Source organism: Meriones unguiculatus, chromosome 10, assembly GCF_030254825.1.
Source record: "Meriones unguiculatus strain TT.TT164.6M chromosome 10, Bangor_MerUng_6.1, whole genome shotgun sequence".
NCBI lineage: Eukaryota > Metazoa > Chordata > Mammalia > Rodentia > Muridae > Meriones > Meriones unguiculatus.
Window position 1 is genome coordinate 107,500,790 of NC_083358.1, and position 20,428 is coordinate 107,521,217.

At 44.7% G+C, this 20,428-nt stretch overlaps 1 protein-coding gene across 13 annotated transcripts in view; it reads left to right on the top strand.

Moving 5' to 3' along the window:
• The first annotated feature begins 5,098 nt into the window (after nt 1-5,098).
• Nucleotides 5,099-20,428, top strand: part of LOC110545906 (myomegalin-like) — a 187,711-nt gene continuing 172,381 nt past the window's right edge. For 3 of the 13 annotated variants that reach the window (XM_021632346.2, XM_060393025.1, XM_060393028.1), the window contains exon 1: nt 5,120-5,550. In XM_021632346.2, coding sequence (XP_021488021.2) covers nt 5,123-5,550 — 428 coding nt within the window. In that variant the 5' untranslated portion in view covers nt 5,120-5,122. Of the gene's footprint in view, nt 5,551-20,428 lie in introns of all 13 variants that reach the window. The other 10 variants (XM_060393024.1, XM_021632347.2, XM_060393032.1 and 7 more) reach the window with 6 other exon arrangements.

The window sequence follows — 20,428 nt, forward strand, 5'->3', positions numbered from 1 at the left end:
AGCTGCGCGGTCCAACGGTCGTTTTCGACTGGAGAGCTGTCCTCTACAGATTTATGAATTGACACTGCCCCCGCCACTTCCGATAGACACTTTTGCCTTACTAGAAGTCTCCTGAAATTCCTGAGTCTGAGGATGTTCTTTCATCACATGTACAAATATCGCTTCTACACCATCCTCTCTCCTCTCTTCCAGGGGCTGAAATTACACAGATATGAGATAGGTTAGCTGTGCTGCGCTAGTCCCCTGTTCTCTTTCTGTCTGTTCTTCTGCTTAGATGGGGCTAGCATACAGAACGCTACTCCTGACTCCTGCTGGTCACACGTTATGAACTAGGACGAAGGGTTCTTTATTAGCTGTCCTTCTGTTGCTGTGCTAAAACACCATGGCCAAAGCACCTTAGAGGAATAAGGGTTCGTTTTGGCTTATGGACAAGCCATTATGGCAGAGAGGCATGGCAGCAGGTGGCAGGCATGGTGGCAGCAGCAGAAGCTGAGATAGCACATCTTTAACCGGAAACACAAAGCAGAGAGGGCTAACTAGAAAAGTCATGCATCTTTGAACTCTCAAAGCTTGCCCCTGTGACATACTTCCTCCGGGGAGGCCACACCTCCTCAACCTACCCAAATAGTGCCATGAATTGGAAGTATTCAAATGCCCGAGACAATGGGGACATCTCATGCAAACCACCACAGATTCTTCTTTCCACTTATGTTTAGTTTTAGAAAGCCTTCTGTTGCTATTGTTGTTATTATTGTTGTTATTATTATTATTATACCTTTTAGCTGTATATTGAACCAAACTTGTCTTTTCATTTTTGTTCATCTTATCTTCTAGTTTTGTGAGCTCAGTAAGCCTAATTATTTAAGCTCCCTGTCAGCTCTAATACCTGGGTCTTAGTTGATTAAAATCCCCTCTTAGTGTTTAATCATTTGGATTTGACTTTTAGCGTGGCTCACAATTTTATATTGGGTTTGGACAATGACATGAAAAATGGAGAGGCTTTGGCTACTGTTCTCTCCCTTTAAAGAGTTACTTTTTCCCCCCCTGGAAGCTAGAAAGACTACCTGGCAGACCGCGCTGAGCCCGTAAAGGCTTGTTTTCAAACTATGCCAGTCCCATTCTCTTTCAGCATCATCATGTCCTTGTTCCAAGAGTGTGGTTGTGTCTCCATACCCAAAGGCTTGAAGACCAACCTCTGCTGGGAGCTAAAATAACGCTTAGCTCCCTAGACTATGACGGCTGTTTTCTGGTGGGTTGTTTGGTTGGATTTTGGTATCTTGTTTTGTGCAGGCCAAGTTTAGTGGTAAGGTGAACCGCCAGCTTAATGAGGCTTTTTATCTACATTCATGAACTCTTTCCTCTCACTTTCCCTCTTTCTGGGAACATGGCACAGTTCCCAGAAAGCCACATTGGCTGCTCAGAGGTTTAGCTTTTTACTCAGCCTGGGGATGCTGTTATTGTTGGGATTTGTTGTGTGTGTGTTTGTTTGTTTTTAACCTGGCTCTGTTATCCTGCACCTAATTTTGGAAATCCCCTGGAGATAGAAAGCCCAGCATAACAAAGTGCTCATGCATCGCTTCTTAAGGATCGTAGGTTCATGTCCTGACTGTACTGGTCACGCCTTGAAGCCTTCAAACACACATCCTGCATAAAATTGTATGTAACTCTTATATATAACTGTTACCTCCTGCATATTAGCCAATTCCTTTCTTCGCACAATAAGAGAGGTTAATTTGACATGTTTATCCCATCTTGGCGGGAGTAGGAAGTCCTAATACTTCCTAGAATTGGGGTTTTAAACAGTTTCACTGAACTGTTTATCTGCCTTAGTTATGAAATAAAATTTGCTTTGTCTTTTTAAATTATGGAATTCTGTCCTTTTAAATTTCTGCATTAGGCAAAACCTATCACTGAGCAGCACCAAATTCTGAGCATCTGGAATTCAAAGCCATGATCAAAGCAGGTTATTTATAAATCTGGAGCCATGTATTAGGGATGCTTTCTTAGCCTGTTTGTACATAAGCCAGAAAAATCCTGTTTTGGCTCCACCACTCACCATCATTGGGTTCAGCCCTGACGGCCCTAGGAACTGATGGTTATATAGACTAAGAGGAGTGGTATCTGTGAGATCTGGTGCGGCTGTCACAGTTTCTTTCCAGCTTTGGAGCTAAAGGCCTTGGGGGTGGGGGTGGGGTTAAAAAAAAAAAAAGACAACCTGAGGCCACGTACCCAGCATGGTCTTTGGCAGAACAGCAGTGGTTTAGGCAATAAGATGAGAAGCCTGACTGTGTGAAGCGCAGAGCTCCTGTAAGGACGGGGCACAGGAGGCAGCGGTTATCTGCCGCCGTGCTAGGTTCTACACAGGTGCTAGGGATCTGAGCACACGTTTTCATCCTTATGCATGAGCCATCTCCTCAGCTTCCAGTATCTTATATTTTGTAAAACACACACACACACACACACACACAGAGAGAGAGAGAGAGAGAGAGAGAGAGAGAGAGAGAGAGAGAGGAGATTCAGTTGATGTTTTTCCATACTTGGATCATAAAGCTTTACACTTGCATGAATTCCTATAATTTGGATTGCTTTTATACGCTCAGGTTGTCAAGACTTCTCTTTTTTTGTGTTATTTCAGTATTTTGTCCTCACTGTCCCCGCTGCCAGGGTCACACTCACATAGTTGCCCTGGCCTCACTCCTTTCTAAGCCCACCTGGGAATGCTGAATAGGCAAACATGGAAACAGGAGCATGAAGCATGCCCAATGTGCCTCTACCATGTCAAGGCTGTAATCATTTCTGGCAAACTGAGGCAGTACCAATGGTGAGTGACCCAAATGGCTCTGGAAAGAAAATTACCAGTAAGTGTAACTGCCAGTCCCATTTGCCCTTTGTTCTTTCTCAAATTTACCTTAGGACCCTGTATTAGATTATATGTGGAGATGATCAGGACAAGAATGTTGTTACCACATTTTCTCACTTTATTTAGTAATGATGAGTTGTTTTTGTTTGTTTTGCTTAAAATTACTACCTCTCTTATGCTGACAAACTTTTTTCCTCTCCTAGGAGTTGAACCCAGGATCCCATGGTTGTTAGGCAGGAGCTCTAGCCTTGAACTACCCTCCCATTTTGACAAGATTTTTTTTCTATAAGTTTTGGGTCCATCTTAAATCACCTTTATGAAAACATCCAGTTCTTATTTTATGTGTTAGCTTCCTAAAGTTAACTAACATGTGGTTTTTTTCTTATCAGTCTTACTAGATACTTTTGTGTAAAAGGCTTGTGTCATTTATGAGACAATGAATGAAACAGGGCAAAAGAAACACATTGCAAAAAAGCAGGAAGTAAAGAATGGACCAGAGATCAGGACCATAGACATAAAATGACTCAGTGTGTTAAAGCACATTGCAAGAGAAAGCCAGGGAAAGGCTCACCAAAGTCAGAAGAGGAGTGTTTGGGGAATGGAATAACGTGCTGGTGGGTGGCAGATAGTTAACGAGCATGAAGAAAAAGGAGATACAGAGAGAGGTTTTCACTTCAAATTCCCTGGTTGAGGAGGTGAGATAAACAACCGAGATAACATGGATTGGAAATGCCAAGAAGAAAGATATAGATTAAGACCCTTGAAAGAAAGAACAATGAGGTACCTGATAGTTTCATTTTCTGGAGGCAGCTGCAACCATGCTGGGGAGGACCAGTTAGAGATAAAGATGAGTAATGAAGAATCAGAGGCTGTGGTGGATGCCTGAGAGAGCTCCATCTCCAATGGCATCCAAGTTTGCATCTCTGGTAGCTGGTGGCTGATAGAGCTGAGATTAAAAACCCAGAACACAGAGGGAGGGTGGTTTGGGATGACTTCATCTTTGCTCATGTGGAGTCCATCATGGCCACTGCCTAAAATCTTTTCCATCCACAGGGCACAGCTACAAAGACAAACGTTGCTTGCCTATAGGCCTGTGCTGTATATGTGGGTGTGGCAGAAGCTTTCAGTTATGTTGAAAATTATCTTGTATCTGTTCTTTGGGGAGAGATGTAGAATTTGAGAAACGGGCTGCTGGAAAGTCCACTTAGGGATGATTTAGTTGACCTATGGCTTGTGCTGGGGATAGAACCCAGGGCCTTGCACACACTGTACAAGTACTTGTCGATGATTTATACCCTAGTCCCATTTCACTTTGTTTTGAGACAGGCTGGCTATGGACTTCTGATCCTCCTGCCTCAGTCTCCCTAGTGGTTGGGATTACAGGCATAAACCAGTATTAACCTACGTTTTGTTCTGAGACAGGATCACTCTAAGCAGCTCTGGCTGACATGGAACTTTCTTTGTGGGCCAGGCTGGCCTGGAACTCACAGAGATCCACTTGCTCCTGTCTTCAGGGGCAGTAATTAAAGGCCTCCTCCACCATGCCCCCCCTGTGTGTGTTGTTTGTTTTTAGATGACAGCACTCACTTGAGCTGATGGTGGATGATGGACTGTTTGCTATGAATTCTTAGAAAATGACCAGCAGAAAATCCTCACTGAAAGAAAAAAAATGCAGATGTTCAGGACAGCACCTTCCCACTCCCACCCAATAACCAAAGAAAAGGAGATTCTAGGAGATAAAGCAGAGGATAAAACGCTGGAGTGGTATTCTGGGGAGTCAGTAATAAGGAACAGTTTAAAATATTAAAAAAAGGGAAGGAAAGAAACAAATATCTAGAAAATACCTAGAGATGTGAGATCAGGGGGAACTAATAACACTCATAACATTTTATCTATCTATCAACTATCTATCTATCTGTCTGTCTGTCTATCTAGCTATCTTTCTATCCATCCATCCATCCATTCAGTTAATGTTTATTCTCTGTCTCTCCCACACCGTCCTGTCACAGCTTGCATGTAAAGGTCAGAGGACAACTTGAGAATGACAGACTCCATCATGTGGGTCCCGGGATCGAACCCTCGGGTCATAAGTGTTCAGCAGCAAATGCCTTTACCCGCTGGGTCATCTTGACAGCCAGGGACTTCTTTAAGCGTAGAAACTGGGGAAGGTGACATTGGAGTGCATAGAACGAAAAGGCAGTGGTGAGGTCTGGAAATGGTAAGGCTGCCAGGCTGAGGTCACAGGCGCAGAGATGCTAGAGGATGCAGGGCGGCTACGTGCTAGCAGAGGGACCGAAAGCGTCTGGGCGGAGCGGTCGGCAGGCAGCGTCGCGGGAGGGAGGCGGAACCTGGCCGCATCTCCGCCAGGGCCGCAGTATCTGCGTCCGACGCTCTTCCACGCCGCCGGGAGGATGCGCCTGGGCAGCTGGTGAAACCGAAGAAAACCAAGCAGAGATCATAGCTAGGGCGCAGTGCCCAGGCCTGGGACCCATGAAGCGCATGGACAGCGGGTACATTTACCGCTACGCACCGCCGCCGCCGCCGCCGCCGCCGCCGTGCTGGGCTCATCACGCACCTCGCCAGTCTCCAAGGCAGCCCCCGAGCCGGGAACGAGGACCCCCGGAGAGGGCCAGGAGCTGGGCGGTGGCGGCAGAGGAGGAGGAGGCAGCCTCAGCGGCACCCTGGATGAGGTGAGGCAGTCCGGCTCCTGCCGCTGGAGCCCAGGAGGCTGCGGTGCAGGGGTGCTGGCGTGCTGATGTGCCGGGGTGCCGGGGTGCCGGGGTGCCGGGGTTGGGGTACAGGGGTGCTGGTGCGCTGTGCGCTGGACGGGGTCCCAGCAGGAGCCCACACTCGCAGAAAAGGTTGTCGCCCCGTGACAATTGCTGGGGAAGGTTTGGCAGGCACGCAGGAGAGGGAGGCCCCGGGAGCAAATAGGATTTACAGGACAGGGCTGAGCAGAGCAGGGAGAAAGGTGTGGCGGTGACGGCGAAAGCGTGGGAATTCGGGTCGCTGTGCTAAGGTCTTTGCTGGATCTGTTCTGACGCAGGTGAGCCAAAAGCAACCAACGCCTGCTGGGCTGAGCCGAAGGAAGGGTGACTCAGATCCATGCCCGTATGGAAACCTTAGGGGCATTCACAGAGACCTCCTGTTCGCCTTTTCTTGGTCTCTTCATTCTTGGGTGCTTATTTATTTGCCTTAGCTGGAGACAGCAGGGTCATTGCTCATGGCGTTCTTCCTCTGCAGCCCCGGAGCCCTGCGCAGGCCTGGCAGCTAGATGCTCTGAGCCAGCTCAACCCAGACCCTTCCTTGGCTCTGGCATAGAACGTACCCGGCAGATTAGGCCCCGTGTTCTTCATGTAGCAACAGCAAGATGAAAATCTGTCACGTTAATGTTTCCGGGAGAAGGCACAGATTGCATGGCTGCCATTTTTTAAGTAAGCCGTAGAATTTTTAGCTCCACCCTACCCGCCGTGGGAAGCCAGTACTTATCACTCAAACCAAAAGGCAATGATGGTTTTTCGTGCCTTTTCTTTTCCTTTAACTAACTAGGACCTTTGCAGGCCTCAGTTCTCTATGAATGGAATCGGGATTTGGGCTAAAAGAATTTTATCTTAGAACAGAAGGATTGCTCGGCTGCATTTCGTGTTCGGAGTCTGCTGGTTCTGTGAACTGGAAACAGCAGTCTATTCAGAGAAACTCAATTGCTTGTATTCGTCACACCACCCCTGTTTATGCTAGAAAGTGTGGTCAAACAGCCAACTATACAGTAGTTAAAGGGATCATGTTTCTATTAAGAAATGCCTAATAAATTATTGGAAGTTAAAGGATGAAGCAAGAAACATCTCTCTCTCTCTCTCAATCAATCTATCTATCTACTGAAACTTCAGCCCAAATGTAATTATGTTTTTAAAATGTGAGTGAACTTTGACCAAAAATAAGTCTGTATATTCACATACACACGTTTCTAAGATTCCAAAGCTTCCTACCTCTCTCTATATAACAGCTGAACTTTTTACCTGGAGAGAAATAAACCCCTGTCATAAAGGGCTGATCTCTATCACTGTCATTATCAATAAAAATTCTGTAGAGCTAACATATGATTTTCTGAATTATGGCAGTAAGGTATTGTAATAGGGTCTTCTTATGTAGCCCAGGCTGGCCTCAAATTCATGAGGCCATTCCTCCTGCCTCAGCCTCCCCAGTTGCCTCAACTCATATTATAGACTTGCAGCATGACAGGCTGCTATTCGTATATATGTAATGAGCTTAAAGTCAGCCTGGGTCACAAAGCAACATTACGTCTCAAAAACAAAAACCCAAATTCCATAAATAAATAAGAGCTAATTAGCCCATCATTGTACATGCTAACTAAAAAGTAAATAACTGTAACTTAACATAAAAATCAATAAAACGCTAAAATAAAGCCTGGCAATGGTGATGCCTGCCTCTAATCCCAGCACTCAGGAAGCAGAGGCAGGTGAATCTCTGCGAGTTCAAGGCCAGCCTGGTCCACTTAACGAGTTCCAGGATAACTAGGTCCGTTACACAGAAAGACTGTCTCAAAAAGAAGAAGAAGAAGAAGGTCTAGGAGGAGGAGGCAAAGAAAAAAGAAAAAGAAAAGCTAAAACAAAATGCAAACATTCTAGACGCTAGTAGCACACTTTCTATAACAGCTGTAAGAGCTTTAATGGGTATTCGTGTGTCAGAGGTGTGTGTGAGTGACGCCTGGAGTGTGATTTTCCTAATCCTCTGCTTATGAATGTAAGAAAGTGGCTACTCACCATCTTTAACTTGTGCCGTGCATGTTTAACTTGAGCGGTGGTGGTGATGGCTGAAACTTAAGTTGATGCGAACTAACTCCAGACTCTCAGCTCTAAACTATGGTTGTAAAACATTATAGAATGGAGCAAATGCTAGACAAGAGAGATGGAGGGAAAAAAATGAAGCTCCTCTTCCTGGAAAGCTGCTGACTGTGCCCGATGAGGCTGAGCAGTGTGTCACTGCTTAGACAGTGTCTCCAAATCTGCCTTCAACGTCACTGTTTCTCAGGCTGATGACTACATATTACTACTGCCCAAATCTTTGGTAGCAAATTATTAATTTATAATAAGGATTTTTTTTAAATGTAAGAACCTGTTTCTCTTTCATTAGTTCAGGGAAGTCCCGTGGCATACTTGTTCCATTCGTGTGTAACATTTGAAGTAAGAGCAGGAGCAGTTCATGGGTGGATTTTAATTTTTTTTAGGAAGAAATTGGGAGCTCCAAAAGGTATGAAGGGAACAAATGCATTCTTTCTTACTCAAACCATAAATGTCCCCTGACTATCAATCTCCTGTTGTGTATGCCTCTTTGCCTCTTTGCCTCTCCACAATAAGCAAACATATTCAACCAGTTTACAGTCTATTTTGTTGGGGAATCTTTGAGTTTCTCTTGTGTCGACGCATTTCTTCCCTGAATCAGTCGATGCTGACTGTAAAGGCCTGCTCCATCATGACAAGGTTCTTAGTGTGCATTTCGTTCTGTATTACCTAAGACTGGATACTTTATAGAGGACAGAGATTTACTTCCTTGAGCTCGGGAGGCCAGGAAGTCCAAGGTCAAGGAATCATTGGCAGGGCATCTTCTTGCTGTAATTATTCTGGGGACGCAGGACACTTGGTTGTATGGATTTAGGTAAAGAACCAAGTGCTCACCAGAAACAGGATTAACCAGCTATCAGAGCCATTGGACCCTACTGGCAAATCTTTACTTGGAGCCATCTGTATACTTGTTTATTTATAATTTGTAATGGTTGGGGATATCAAAAGTGACTCTAATGATGGAGTTTATCAAAACCCTTTAACGTCCTCTTAAACCCTCACTAATCTGTGTAAATTCTTGAGGCCATTGTCCTAGTGTTACAGCACCTGGAAATCACCAGTTCATCTGTTTTTGTTCAAGTTTTTAGTAAGTTCTGTCAGAGGTTATGGAGAATTGATCCAGACACCGTGTTAGTCACTTTTGTGTCACTGAGAAGAAATACTTGACAGAAAAAAAAAATGGGAGAAAAAAAAATCATTCAGAGGGTTGCAGTCCCTGGTCGTAGGCAGTCACAGCAGCGTGGCCAGTCTGTGACAGTGGAGGAGAGATTTACACGGAAGCAGAGAGTGGCTTGGACCAGGGGTTGGGAGTGACCTTCAAAAGGCCACCTACCCAGGTCCTACTTCCATTACCAGGCCCTGCCTTCTAAGACTAACGGCCTATGGCCTCCAGACAGCACTGTCAGCAGAGAAACAAGAGCTCAGACCATGAGCCTGGAGCAGGGGCATTTCAGAACAAAACCACCACAGACTTTGTTATTTCATGCTTTTGAAATCAGAAGTGCCTCTCTATCCATCCTGTAAATTAGTAGTTTTCAGTCTCCCCCGTGTGTTAGGAACATCGGTGAGGAGATGCGGGGAGGCTTAAAGAGTTGACGTAAGGACTCCATTCCTGGCCAGTGCAACCAGACTCTCTTAGATTGGAGTATCAGGATCAGCACTCTAGAAGCACTCTAGACTTCTCAGGTAGGGCGACAGAACCTCCCTGACAGGTAAACTGTTCCCTTTTAAACAACACTGAGGAGACTTCGTGATCTCTTGCTCAAGCCAAGGAGCAGAAATTGCTTTTGTTTCCCCTCCCATTTCCCACCACTTCGACACTACAGCGAGTGGTGGCGAGGATGGGGGAAAGGGATAGATTTGAGGATTTCTCAGTTGGTATTGAAGGCACTCTCAGATCAACTGAGTAAAGGAAGTAAGAGAGATGGTGGAAAAAAGGTGCACTTGACCCTCTGACCTGCGGGTTCTACCAACTGTGGGTCAAAGAGATCCCAAAGCAAAACAATGTACCTGTAAAAACAATAGAAATAAAACCCAGTAAGTACATTATGGAAACCAGCCACTTTTCAATTGTGTTAGATGTCGTAGGCCAGCTAGCAATGTGAAGGTGTTCGGGATGATATGTTATGGGTAACATATAAATAAAAAGCTGTTTTGTAGATGAGGCTTAAGCTCTATAGATCTTGGTGCCCAAAGGAAATCCAAAATGAGATTCTTTAACGAGGTCTCAGAAGAGAGAGCAGAGTTTCTGGTAGATGTGATCATGCAAAGGCCTGAGCTGTTGACCTTAATTCTTTAACAAACCTACTTTATTTAGGGTTATTAAATGCTCCTACCCCCCTTTCAGCCCACCAACACTGGGTAGGAGGGAAAAGAAAGTTAGTGGGGACAGGGGTGGAGTTCTCTCTGCTACTTCCTGCTGGATAGGATCATATGATTGTTTGGGGGGTAATACCAATACCAGTCATCAGTCGTCCAGAAATCCAGAAGTCCAGGTAACCAGCAAATCAGCAAGCAGCAGATGCAGCAGCAGGACGATCCAGCAGCAAGCAGTCCTCCTTCAAGCCTTCTTCCTCTGGGCTATCACAGTTATACCCCTCAAAGTCCTCAGGATCCAACTAATTCCACATGGCCAAGCCCAAGCTCTGCACAAGACGCTTAAGAGGTGTGGACAAACTAAAACCCCCAACCTGGAATTTTAACAAAAACATGTTTACATATCATAAACCAAAAATGTCCACAACACTGGGCCTTCTGGCATATAATTGGGTTCTTTCAAAATACTGAAATCAAAGCCAACATAGAAGAAAACTGAGTGATGGGGAGAAAGAACTCCATTGTTGGAGTATTCATATTAGATGGTGCTTGATAGCTCTGTTTGGCTTGTTGGTTGGCTGATTGGTTTGGTTTGGTTTAAATTTAACACTAGCTGAGGCCCAATTCCAGTTTCTTATGGGATGAGGGTAGAGGATGGGGCAAAAAGAAAAGTGACCATTGTAATTCTTTTTGTTTTGTTTTTTCAAAACAGGGTTTCTCTGTGTAGCCTTGGCTATCCTGTATTTGCTTCATAGCCCTCAAACTCACAGAGATCCACCTGCCTCTGCCCCCACAAGTGCTACGATTACAAGCGTTTGCCACTTCCAGCCATGCCCTGTGACCGCTCTAATTCTTAGTCAGGGTTTCCATCGCTGTGACAAAACACTAAAAGTAACTCGGGGAGAGAAGAGTTTATTACTCTTCTATATCATAGCTCATTGTAAATGACAGTCAGGACAGGAATCTGGAGGCAGGCGCTGATGCAGAGGTCATGAGGAGTGCTGCTTATGGGCTTGCTCCTCAAGGCTTGCTCAGCCTGTTTTGTTATAGAATCCCAACACACCAGTTCAGGGTAGCCCTGCCCACAATGGGCTGGGCCCTCCCACATTAACCATTAATTAAGAAAATGTCTTACAGGCTTACCTCAAACCAATCTTATGGAGGTGTTTTTCTCAGTTGAGGTTCCCTCCTTTCAGACGACTCTAGCTTGTGTCAAGATGACATAAAATTAGGCAGCACAAAGGGTGAGGCCCTTTTTCAATATCAGAATGCCTACGCAGAAGGCTGCACATGGTGACCAAATGGTGATGGTGCTCATGGTGGGAGGTCAGTACACAGACACAAGGAAGGTGACACCCCAATCCTTTCAAATCACTTGTTCTCTGAGTCTTATTTGCCTAAGCGGTTTCCTAAGTTACAGGTTCTGAACAGACTCCTGTAACGACTGTATAGTTATCTGGAGCAAGCAGCACAGCCAGTCCTCACCATTAGCTCATTTATAATTCATATTATCAATAATGGTTTAGGTTTTCAGAGTTATTTTATGTGTCTGAGTGGTACTTTCCCTGCATATTTGTGTGTGTTTGTGTGTGTGCACCACATGTGTGCCTGAGCCCAAGGAGGTCAAAAGGTGTCAGAGGATCCCCCAGCACTGGAGTTACAGTTGGTGGGAGGCATGACGTAGGTGCTGGGAACCAAACTTGGGTCCCCTGGAAGAGCAGCAAGTCCTCTTAACCGCTGACCATCGCTTCAATCACTATAAACAACGTTTTCAGTACATGCTACATGCCAGGTTCTAGGCTATGCATTTTATGAGCATTCAGGTCTCACTATGACCTGCAAGAATGATATTAATTAGTGTCCCCAATTGCATTTTAAAAATTAAGCAGTTTGACAAGGTCACGCAGCTATAAGGTAGCAGAACCCACGCCTAAGGTGCCGGTTCTAAATGTCTATGCCACGCACAGTAGAGTAATTCTTTTCATTTGTCTATCTTAAAAACCCTTCTTTTGCAATGCCAGTAAGTCTACGCTTCCTTAAAAAAATAAATCAAAACAGAACTATGAGTCAATAAAAACAACTATAAAACCCTCTGTTAAAACTTAGACACAAATGACCTGCTCCTCAAGTCAGCATAACTTTGAATAACTCACTTGCTTTAAAGTAATAAACTGCATTGCAAATTCTGACCTTGTGAGGACTTGTTTTCTGATTCATACAGTAAAACCCATGAAGGTCATCACAGAGAAATGAATGACCTCTTAAAAAAAAATGAATGACCTCTTTAAAAAAAAAAATGAAGGCATGACTGAGAATATATCAGGAAGCATCAGGCTATTCCATATTCAGGTTAATGAAAAAGAACGAAGTGCAAATTTCAAAGGAGAATCTGGGACACTGTTCAGACAACAAAGCCGTAACAGGAGTGAGGCCCACTGCTCAGAGTAACAAGCACATCCATTCCGAATTTTGCTCACTGTGTGTCCTCAGCCACCCTACATCTGCTTCCCAATGCTAGCTGGCAGAAAGTGAACCAACGGGAGGAATGTTGACATGGAGACACCACAAAACGCCATGGTTACAGCAGCTTAGAAAATAAAATTCAATTGGACGTACAATTCCAGAGGGTTAGAGTTTATGATGTTGCTCATGTCTTGAGCAGGAGGCAGGACAAATGGGAATGGGATGAGCCTTCTAAAATCTCAAAGCCTACCCCCAGTGACATACCTTCTCCAATAAGGCCACACCTCCTAATCCCTTCCAAACAGTCTCATCACTTGGGAACCAAGTATCAAACATATGAACCTAGGTGGGGGGCCATTGTCATTCAACCCCCCACAGCACCTGCATTGTCTCCATTCTAGTTATAGTTATAGTTCATGCTATAACACTTTTGACTATATTAATTTACAGTGAAATTTGGCAACTAAAACACATAACTCTTTTGGGATTTCAACAAGAAAGGTCTCCATGAACTTCATGTATTTTCTAATTTAGAAGGTTCTTGGTAAATGATTAAAAACACATTCTGGAGAGAACAGGCATAAGAGGCACAGACTATAGCATAATCTTGAATGACCATTATTCTATTTATTCTTCATCACCATTGTGGCAGTGTGAATGAGATTGCGTCCCCTGGGTTCTGGCACTTGATGCTTGGGTCTCAGTTACTGGTGCTGTTTGGGGAGGTCTAGGAGATGTGGGCTTGTTGGAGAAAGTATGTCATTAAGGGCAAAGTTTTACTTTCTCTGCATCCTGTTTGCAGTTCAAAATGTAAGGTCTCTGCTTCCTGCTCCAGCTGCTGTGCCTCTGCTTTGCCTCATGGCCTCTCATACTCCCCACCCCACCGAAACCAAAAGCCCAAATAAACTCTTCTCTGGGTTGCCTTGACCATGGTGTTTTAGTGCAGCAACAGAAAAGTAACGACTTCAGCCATACATCAAGGTGTTACTGTGCATCCTGAAATAACTGCTCTGACTTCTTTGTTCCTCTTTACTGACAGAGAATAGCTTCTTCATGGGTGGGAGTAGCCTCTGCCTCTGCAGCATGACCTTGGACTGACACAAAGGTTGATGTTTTATTAGTTATAGTAGTCTGCTGTTGCTATATAGCAAACCAGCGCAAAGCTTAATAGTTAAAAACTGCATTTCGTGTCTCATAGTCTCTAAGGGAGTGGTTCTCAGCCTGTGGGTTGTGACCCCTTTGGGGGGTCAAAGGTCCTTTCACAGGGGTTGCATATCATATATTTACATTACAATTCATAACAGTAGCAAAATTATAGCTATGAAGTAGCAATGAAAATAATTTTATGGTTGGGCAGGTCACCATGACAAGCGGGACTGTGTATTAAAGGGTCGCAGCATCAGGAAGGTTGAGAACCACCACTCTAATGACAAGGAATCAGAACATCTTAGCTGGGGACAGTGAAGGGGTTGGGCGTGTGGCTACAGTTGCCTAGGGCTGCAGTCATCTCCAAACTGGACAGGGATTGACAGATTCCCAGCCTGGGTGTACAAACATCACCTTTGGAGTGGTTACAGGCTCAGTCCCTTCTGCTCTGACAGATTGAGTTTCTGGGCTCAGCATACATATGCTTGTGTGGTAGCTTGTCTTCCTGAGCAGAATTGTCTCAGAGAAAGAAAATCAGCGTGTTCATGTTGGGAGCCCCAGATTAAAAACAAAACAAATACAGAAACAAACAAGCAGAAACCTTGATCCTGAAGGTGGCATTCCATCCTGTCCACTTTACTCTGCTTTGCAGAGGTAAGTCATTGCTCCATCTCAGACACCAAGCACAAGTTTGATCAGTTGCAATCGTCCAGGGTCATCTTAGAGGTGCAGTTCTCCAGTCTACATCTGTTGCCCGAGGTCCTGAAAATCAGAGGAGCAGAAGGATTCCTTCCTTCCTTTGGAATGAAGCTGGGACAACTCTAGCTCAAAACACAAGTAAGGCATAGGGCCAGAGCTGGGTTTGGCTGCACTGCACTGGGTGGGTCTCCTTTAAGACTTATCTGGAGCCTCAGGTTAGGCCAGGCACACGCTGTTAACCCCAGCACGGAAGAGGCAGAAGCAGGAGGCTCTCTATGAGTTCAAAGCCAGCCAGGTCCACATAGTGAGCTCCAGGCATGTCAGGGTTACACATTAAGACCCGGCCTCAAAACAAAAGAAACACAAAACTTCAATAAAAAAAAAATAAAAAAAAATAAGAAAAAAATCCTCAAAGCAAAATGGAACCCTAGCAGCTTCCGGCGGTCATTGTTCAGTGCTGCCTCCGCTCAAAACCCCAAAGTTCCAATGGCTTTTCAAATCTCAGGGGCAGGTTGCTGTAGTATCTGTGGTTTTGGGGAGACAATGGGATGGGGAAGGAAGTAGAGGTGGGGAGGTGATTAGAGAGAAAAGACGATCAAGTTACTTCAAAGCTACTTTGTTATTGCTACTTTGTTTTTGCTACTTTGTTATTTTGTTATTGCTACTTTGGGCTTGTTTTGTTGTGTTGTTTCCAGACACTGTCTCATACACTCAAACTTCTGATCCTTCTGCCCCCACCTCCCCAAGTGCTAGGATGACAGGTGTGCCAACACACACACACACACACACACACAGCATTGAACTTCACCTGCTTCATGTCTCAGCTGATCTCAGGACATCTCCCTTTACCCCATTGTCTCAGTGAGGCTCCCCACTTTGTCTCACAGACAGGACTGGCAGATACGTTAAAAGGGAGGCTCGATCCTTCAAAATCCAACTGAGCTGAAGACCTTGACCCTGGTATCATCTGAATGAGCTCTGAGCTATATGCACTTCAGTAAAAGCAAACTGAGAGCTGAATCAGCTGCAGGGCTGGCCAGGCACATGGCCAGATAAGCTGTGCTTTGGAGCTCTAAGTCCAACACTCTACCCAGAGGACAGATGAGAAACAGCACAAGGACTAGACATAGTGGCCCATGCCTACAGTCCAGAACTCAGGGGTGGCACAGGGGGATTGTCACAAGGTCAAGGCTAATTAATTGATCTACATAGCCAGCTCCAGGGCATCCAGGACTACAAAGTGAGATCCTGTCTCAAATCAAACAAACAGACATACAACCTCACAGAGGAAAAGGAGTCAAACACAAGACCAGAGAAATGCTGGCCCTGTAAACTAGACATTAATAAAGATGTATCAAGGCAGACCCACGATGCCCCACCACTAGGAAATGAGAAGAATGCTTATAGTGTGGCAGGCAGAAAAACAAACAAACAAACAAAAAGACAACAATAAGTAAGGTGTGAAACCATAGATAGGTTGCAGAAGCAAGATAGATTCTACCAGCAGGGGGCGCGTGTGGGTGGCTTTATTGCCACAGCATCCAAGTTTCAGTACCTTGAATGAGCAGCTGTTACCTTGATTGAGAGGCTCCAGATTGGAAGTGTCCTAGGCACATAGAAGTCACTGCAGCCAGCACAAAGCATGCACGAGTCAAGGTGCAAAGGATTTGTTTTTGAGATGAACAGACAAACGCTTGAAGTTCAATGCTGTGTGTGTGTGTGTGTATGTGTCTGTGTGTGTGTGTATGTGTCTGTGTGTGTGTGTGTGTGTGTGTTGGCACACCTGTCATCCTAGCACTTGGGGAGGTGGGGGCAGAAGGATCAGAAGTTTGAGTGTATGAGACAGTGTCTGGAAACAACACAACAAAACAAGCCCAAAGTAGCAATAACAAAATAACAAAGTAGCAAAAACAAAGTAGCAATAACAAAGTAGCTTTGAAGTAACTTGATCGTCTTTTCTCTCTAATCACCTCCCCACCTCTACTTCCTTCCCCATCCCATTGTCTCCCCAAAACCACAGATACTACAGCAACCTGCCCCTGAGATTTGAAATGAAAACTAGGTCAGACTAGCTGACCTTGTCTCATAGCTGCTTTTAATATTATCATGGCATATATGTTGAGGTCAGGGTCTATGACATAGTCTAGGGGTGGGCTTGCTTTTCTTTGGGTTTTGTTTTTTGTCTCTTTCTGCCAAGAACTAAAAGCCAGGAATAAGTGTCCAGTGGAGCCACCACGTGATACCTGGCAAACTACTAGAGTTTCTTCTTCAGTGTTCTTACTCTCCTCAACAAAAGAATTTAAGAATGGAGTCAAACAGAAGATTAAGGATGATTTGCTAGCATTTAAAAGGAAAACCTTCACTCAGGTAGGCAGGTGGATTTCCGTGAGATCGAGGCCAGCCTGGTCTACAAGCAAGCTCATAGCTAGAGCTACACAGAGAAACCCTGTCTCAGAAAAAAAAGAAAAAAAAAAAACTTTAGGGCTGATGAGATGTAAAGTCTTGCCGCTGCCTGGAAGGGAGGAGGAGAACGAAGAAGAGAAGGAAAGAGAGTCATGCTGCTTGATGTAAGAGGTCACTGCTGGGTGGCACAGAAAGGTTAGCCGCTGGGCAGGAAAAGGAGTAAAGAAACCCATGGTGGTAGTCAGGGAGTTCAAAATCACTTAGGCTCTGTCCAGCACCTGAGGAAAAAAAAAAAAAAAAGAGGTAGAAGAAGTAGTTACACCTTTGAAAGTTGGGCCTCAGAAAGGTGGGCGACCAAGAGTCATTTCTCTGTATCTTTATGTGGGTTCCAGGAATCCAACTCAAGTCGCCAAGCTTGAGTGCAAGTGCCAGGGTCCACTGATCTATCTTCCTGCCAGGCACAGTTGCACTTAGCTTGTGGAATCTTAAACGGGCCCCTGTGGTCTGGTACACAGATTGAGAGCACACAGATTGACAATACACAGGCTGAGAGCAGGGGTTAACAAGGTCTGTGGAGCCAGGCACAAGAGAGCACCGCAAGGGCTGCAACTAGGGCCACGGCTGGGAGGAAGGAAGCCCGGTGCTTCCTCCCAGGATTTACTTCATCATGCCAGTACCTGCATAGAGGCCCCAGAGTGCACATGTGTGTACTGGCCAGAAGTCCGTCTTGGGCATCATTCCTCAGGAGTCCTCATCTTTGTTTTTGAGACGGAATCTCAGTGTGTGCTGGGGATTGCACTCAGGTGCTTATAGGTACACAGCAGGATACACCAACTGAACCTCTTCCCAGCCAGCACGAAAAATTTAGCATCCATTTCCTTTTCTAAAATGATGCATTCAAATTGGATTTTGCTTTATTGGATTTTGATTTATTGGATTTTGCTTTATCAGACTGATATGAGAATGGGATTAACTCCTATCCAGGATAGATGACTGTTAGAGATTTGTTCCTCTTTTGTCTAGAATTGCCAGAAGCTTGCTCCGGAGCTCAGTAGCATTGGGGCTAACACAAACATGGCGGAAATTGCTTGTAGAAAGTGAGACTTTTCTCATTAGAACTTACTTGATCGTGTAAAGCTTCCTGGGGCTGCTGCTTGATGTTTTTGAACCCCTGCCAGCCGAAAGAAGAGAGGAAAACCCAGCTGTTTCAAACTGCCAAGAAATTGGCTTCCAGTGGTTCTAAGTGGAGAATGGGGTTTGTCTTTGTTGGCGGAGGCTTGCCTTTGTCTGGGGAGTGACTATTTGATGAGACCTCCTGATTATGCAGATGGGAGACAAGTACCACTTAGGGGTAGCTATGATAGTTAGTTGTCAGGAACTTGGCTTCAGGGACTTCAGATGAGAAAAGTTTTCTGTGTAAGGAGGACAAAAGCTGGCCTGACAGGAAGGGGTGCAATCAGATATTTCATAATTTTAATTAGTCTTAAGAAGAACCAAAATCTTTAGTACGAAGAGTCCGCATTATCCTTTCAAATGATTCATCTGGATGATGGCAATCATTGTGTATATGTGTGTGGGGACAGGAAAAACTGTGGAGAACAATTCATGAGTGATGGATCAAGCAGAGGATTTAGAAGACTTCGTCGTGCTGTTTGGCAACTCGTCTCAAAAGTAGAGAATTATGAATGGAAATATTTTTGAAAACCAAAAATAGGGTATACATGTATGTTTCCTTCCTTCCTTCCTCCTTCCTTCCTTCCTTCCTTCCTTCTCTCTCTCTGTCATCTATCTACCTGTCTTTGGAGGTACATCCACAGGCAAGGACCATGGGTAGACATGGTTATGTTTTTCTTAGCGAATGTTTTCATAATTCAAAAACCCAGCCTCAGGTTTAAACCGGGGTTTGGCGTTCTACTTACTTCTCCTTATGGGTCACAAGCCAGCCTGGAGCTGTTGACATGCTGGTCTTAGGCCAGCATGCCACATCCTAGAAAACGATTCAGGTTTTAGTGATGGCGGACTGTGAAGAATGCTTGGAAGCTTCATAGGAATTTATGAGTATTTTTCTTTCTCTTTTTTTTTCAGAAGTGTACTTATTGAGCATAATATCAGTCTGCACAAATTTTAAGGCTTATTATCTATGCTCAAAGCAAGGAGAATTCACACAAAGAATTCACACAAGTCTTTTCTCACTGTTCCAAAGCCCCTCTGAGAAATTTCCATACCACAATTGCGTGATTCCCCTCCCCCAACATCAGATGCATATAAACAGTGGGTGTTGAAAGGATGGGGGGAGTTATGTGAGTAAATTACCACCAGCTGTCTGAAGGCTTGTTGGTAATTTCCTTCTTTGAGGTTTTTGTTACAGCTGACAGACAAGACTAGCCAACGAAGGGGGTGGTTCTGAATACTCGTGTGTGTGTGTGTGCGTGTGTGTGTGTGTGTGTGTGTGTGTGTGTGTGTAGAGACAGAGAGAGGGAGAAGGAAGTTAGGGAACCTAATTACTCAATTTCAGAGCTTCGGTCTTACAATAAAGCAGGAAGCTGGTAAATGGAAATTAGGGGTCACTGGCCTAGGCCTAAGGAGCCATTTGTGGCTGAACTGAAATTAACTCACAACTGCTACTTTAGAGTCCAGGAATCCTGCGTGGTATGAAAACGTTAATTGAAAACATGGCCGTGATTTATTGAATTTTTAACCCACAGGAGGCAATGAATTAAATACTCATCACAGATGATCTTTGTTTGGTCTTGCATTAACCTCATTTTCCGAAATATCAAGACTGTTTAAGGAGGTTGATCAAAGCTGCAGGGCTGGACTGTGGAGCCACTAATCCCAGCGGCTGTGTGACCGTGGCTGTGCTGCCCCCCCCCTTTTTCCTGGGGTGTGGGACCCTCTGTAACCACCCAGGAGAGCATGGGGACACTTTTCTTTCTACTGAAAAGAAACTTTGTCCAACCCTACTTTTTTCTTTTAATTAAAAAAAAGTTTTTAGTTGATGATTGTGCCAATTTCTGGGATAAAATGTGCTATTTTGATGTATGTAGACATTTTGGAGCAATTAAAACAAGCTAGTAAATTTTGAATGAAAGCTATGAATTTTCAATTTGAAATTTGTAATGAAGTTTTTTTTTTTAATTACATTTATCCTTGGTGCCTACACAGGACCTAGCTTCCTTTTAAAAGTTTTTAAAGGTCCAATTTCATTAAGGGCTTCCTCCTGTTTTTTTTGTGCATTGTAGTGTAGCCCTTCAGGCGATCGGGTCAGTTGTATGGTTTAAGAAGCGTGAGTGTGGATTTGCGCGTCAGCTTTCCGTCACACACCCTCTCTGCTTTGGCTGGACTTGTGCCAAGTTGAATGCGCTTAGATAGCTGGATTTGTTCTCGGATTGGATCAGCTTGCACGAATAACTCAGTCCCATCAAGATGAGCTCAGTATTAGCTACCTCTGAACTGCCACTACTTCTTTCAAGACAAAAATCCCTTTAAAAGGCCCCTCCCTTTTTAATCCCCAAGGATGTTTTTCACTTTCTTCACTGTCCTGGCCTTGAGCACCGTCACTCTGAGACACAGCTGCCGCTTCACCTCTTCTGCAGCCTTCAGAGTACCCTCTACGCAGGCCCACTTCAGCTCCTGAAGGCCAGCCCTTTCCGGTCCTGCAGAGCCAATCATTTCCCTCCAC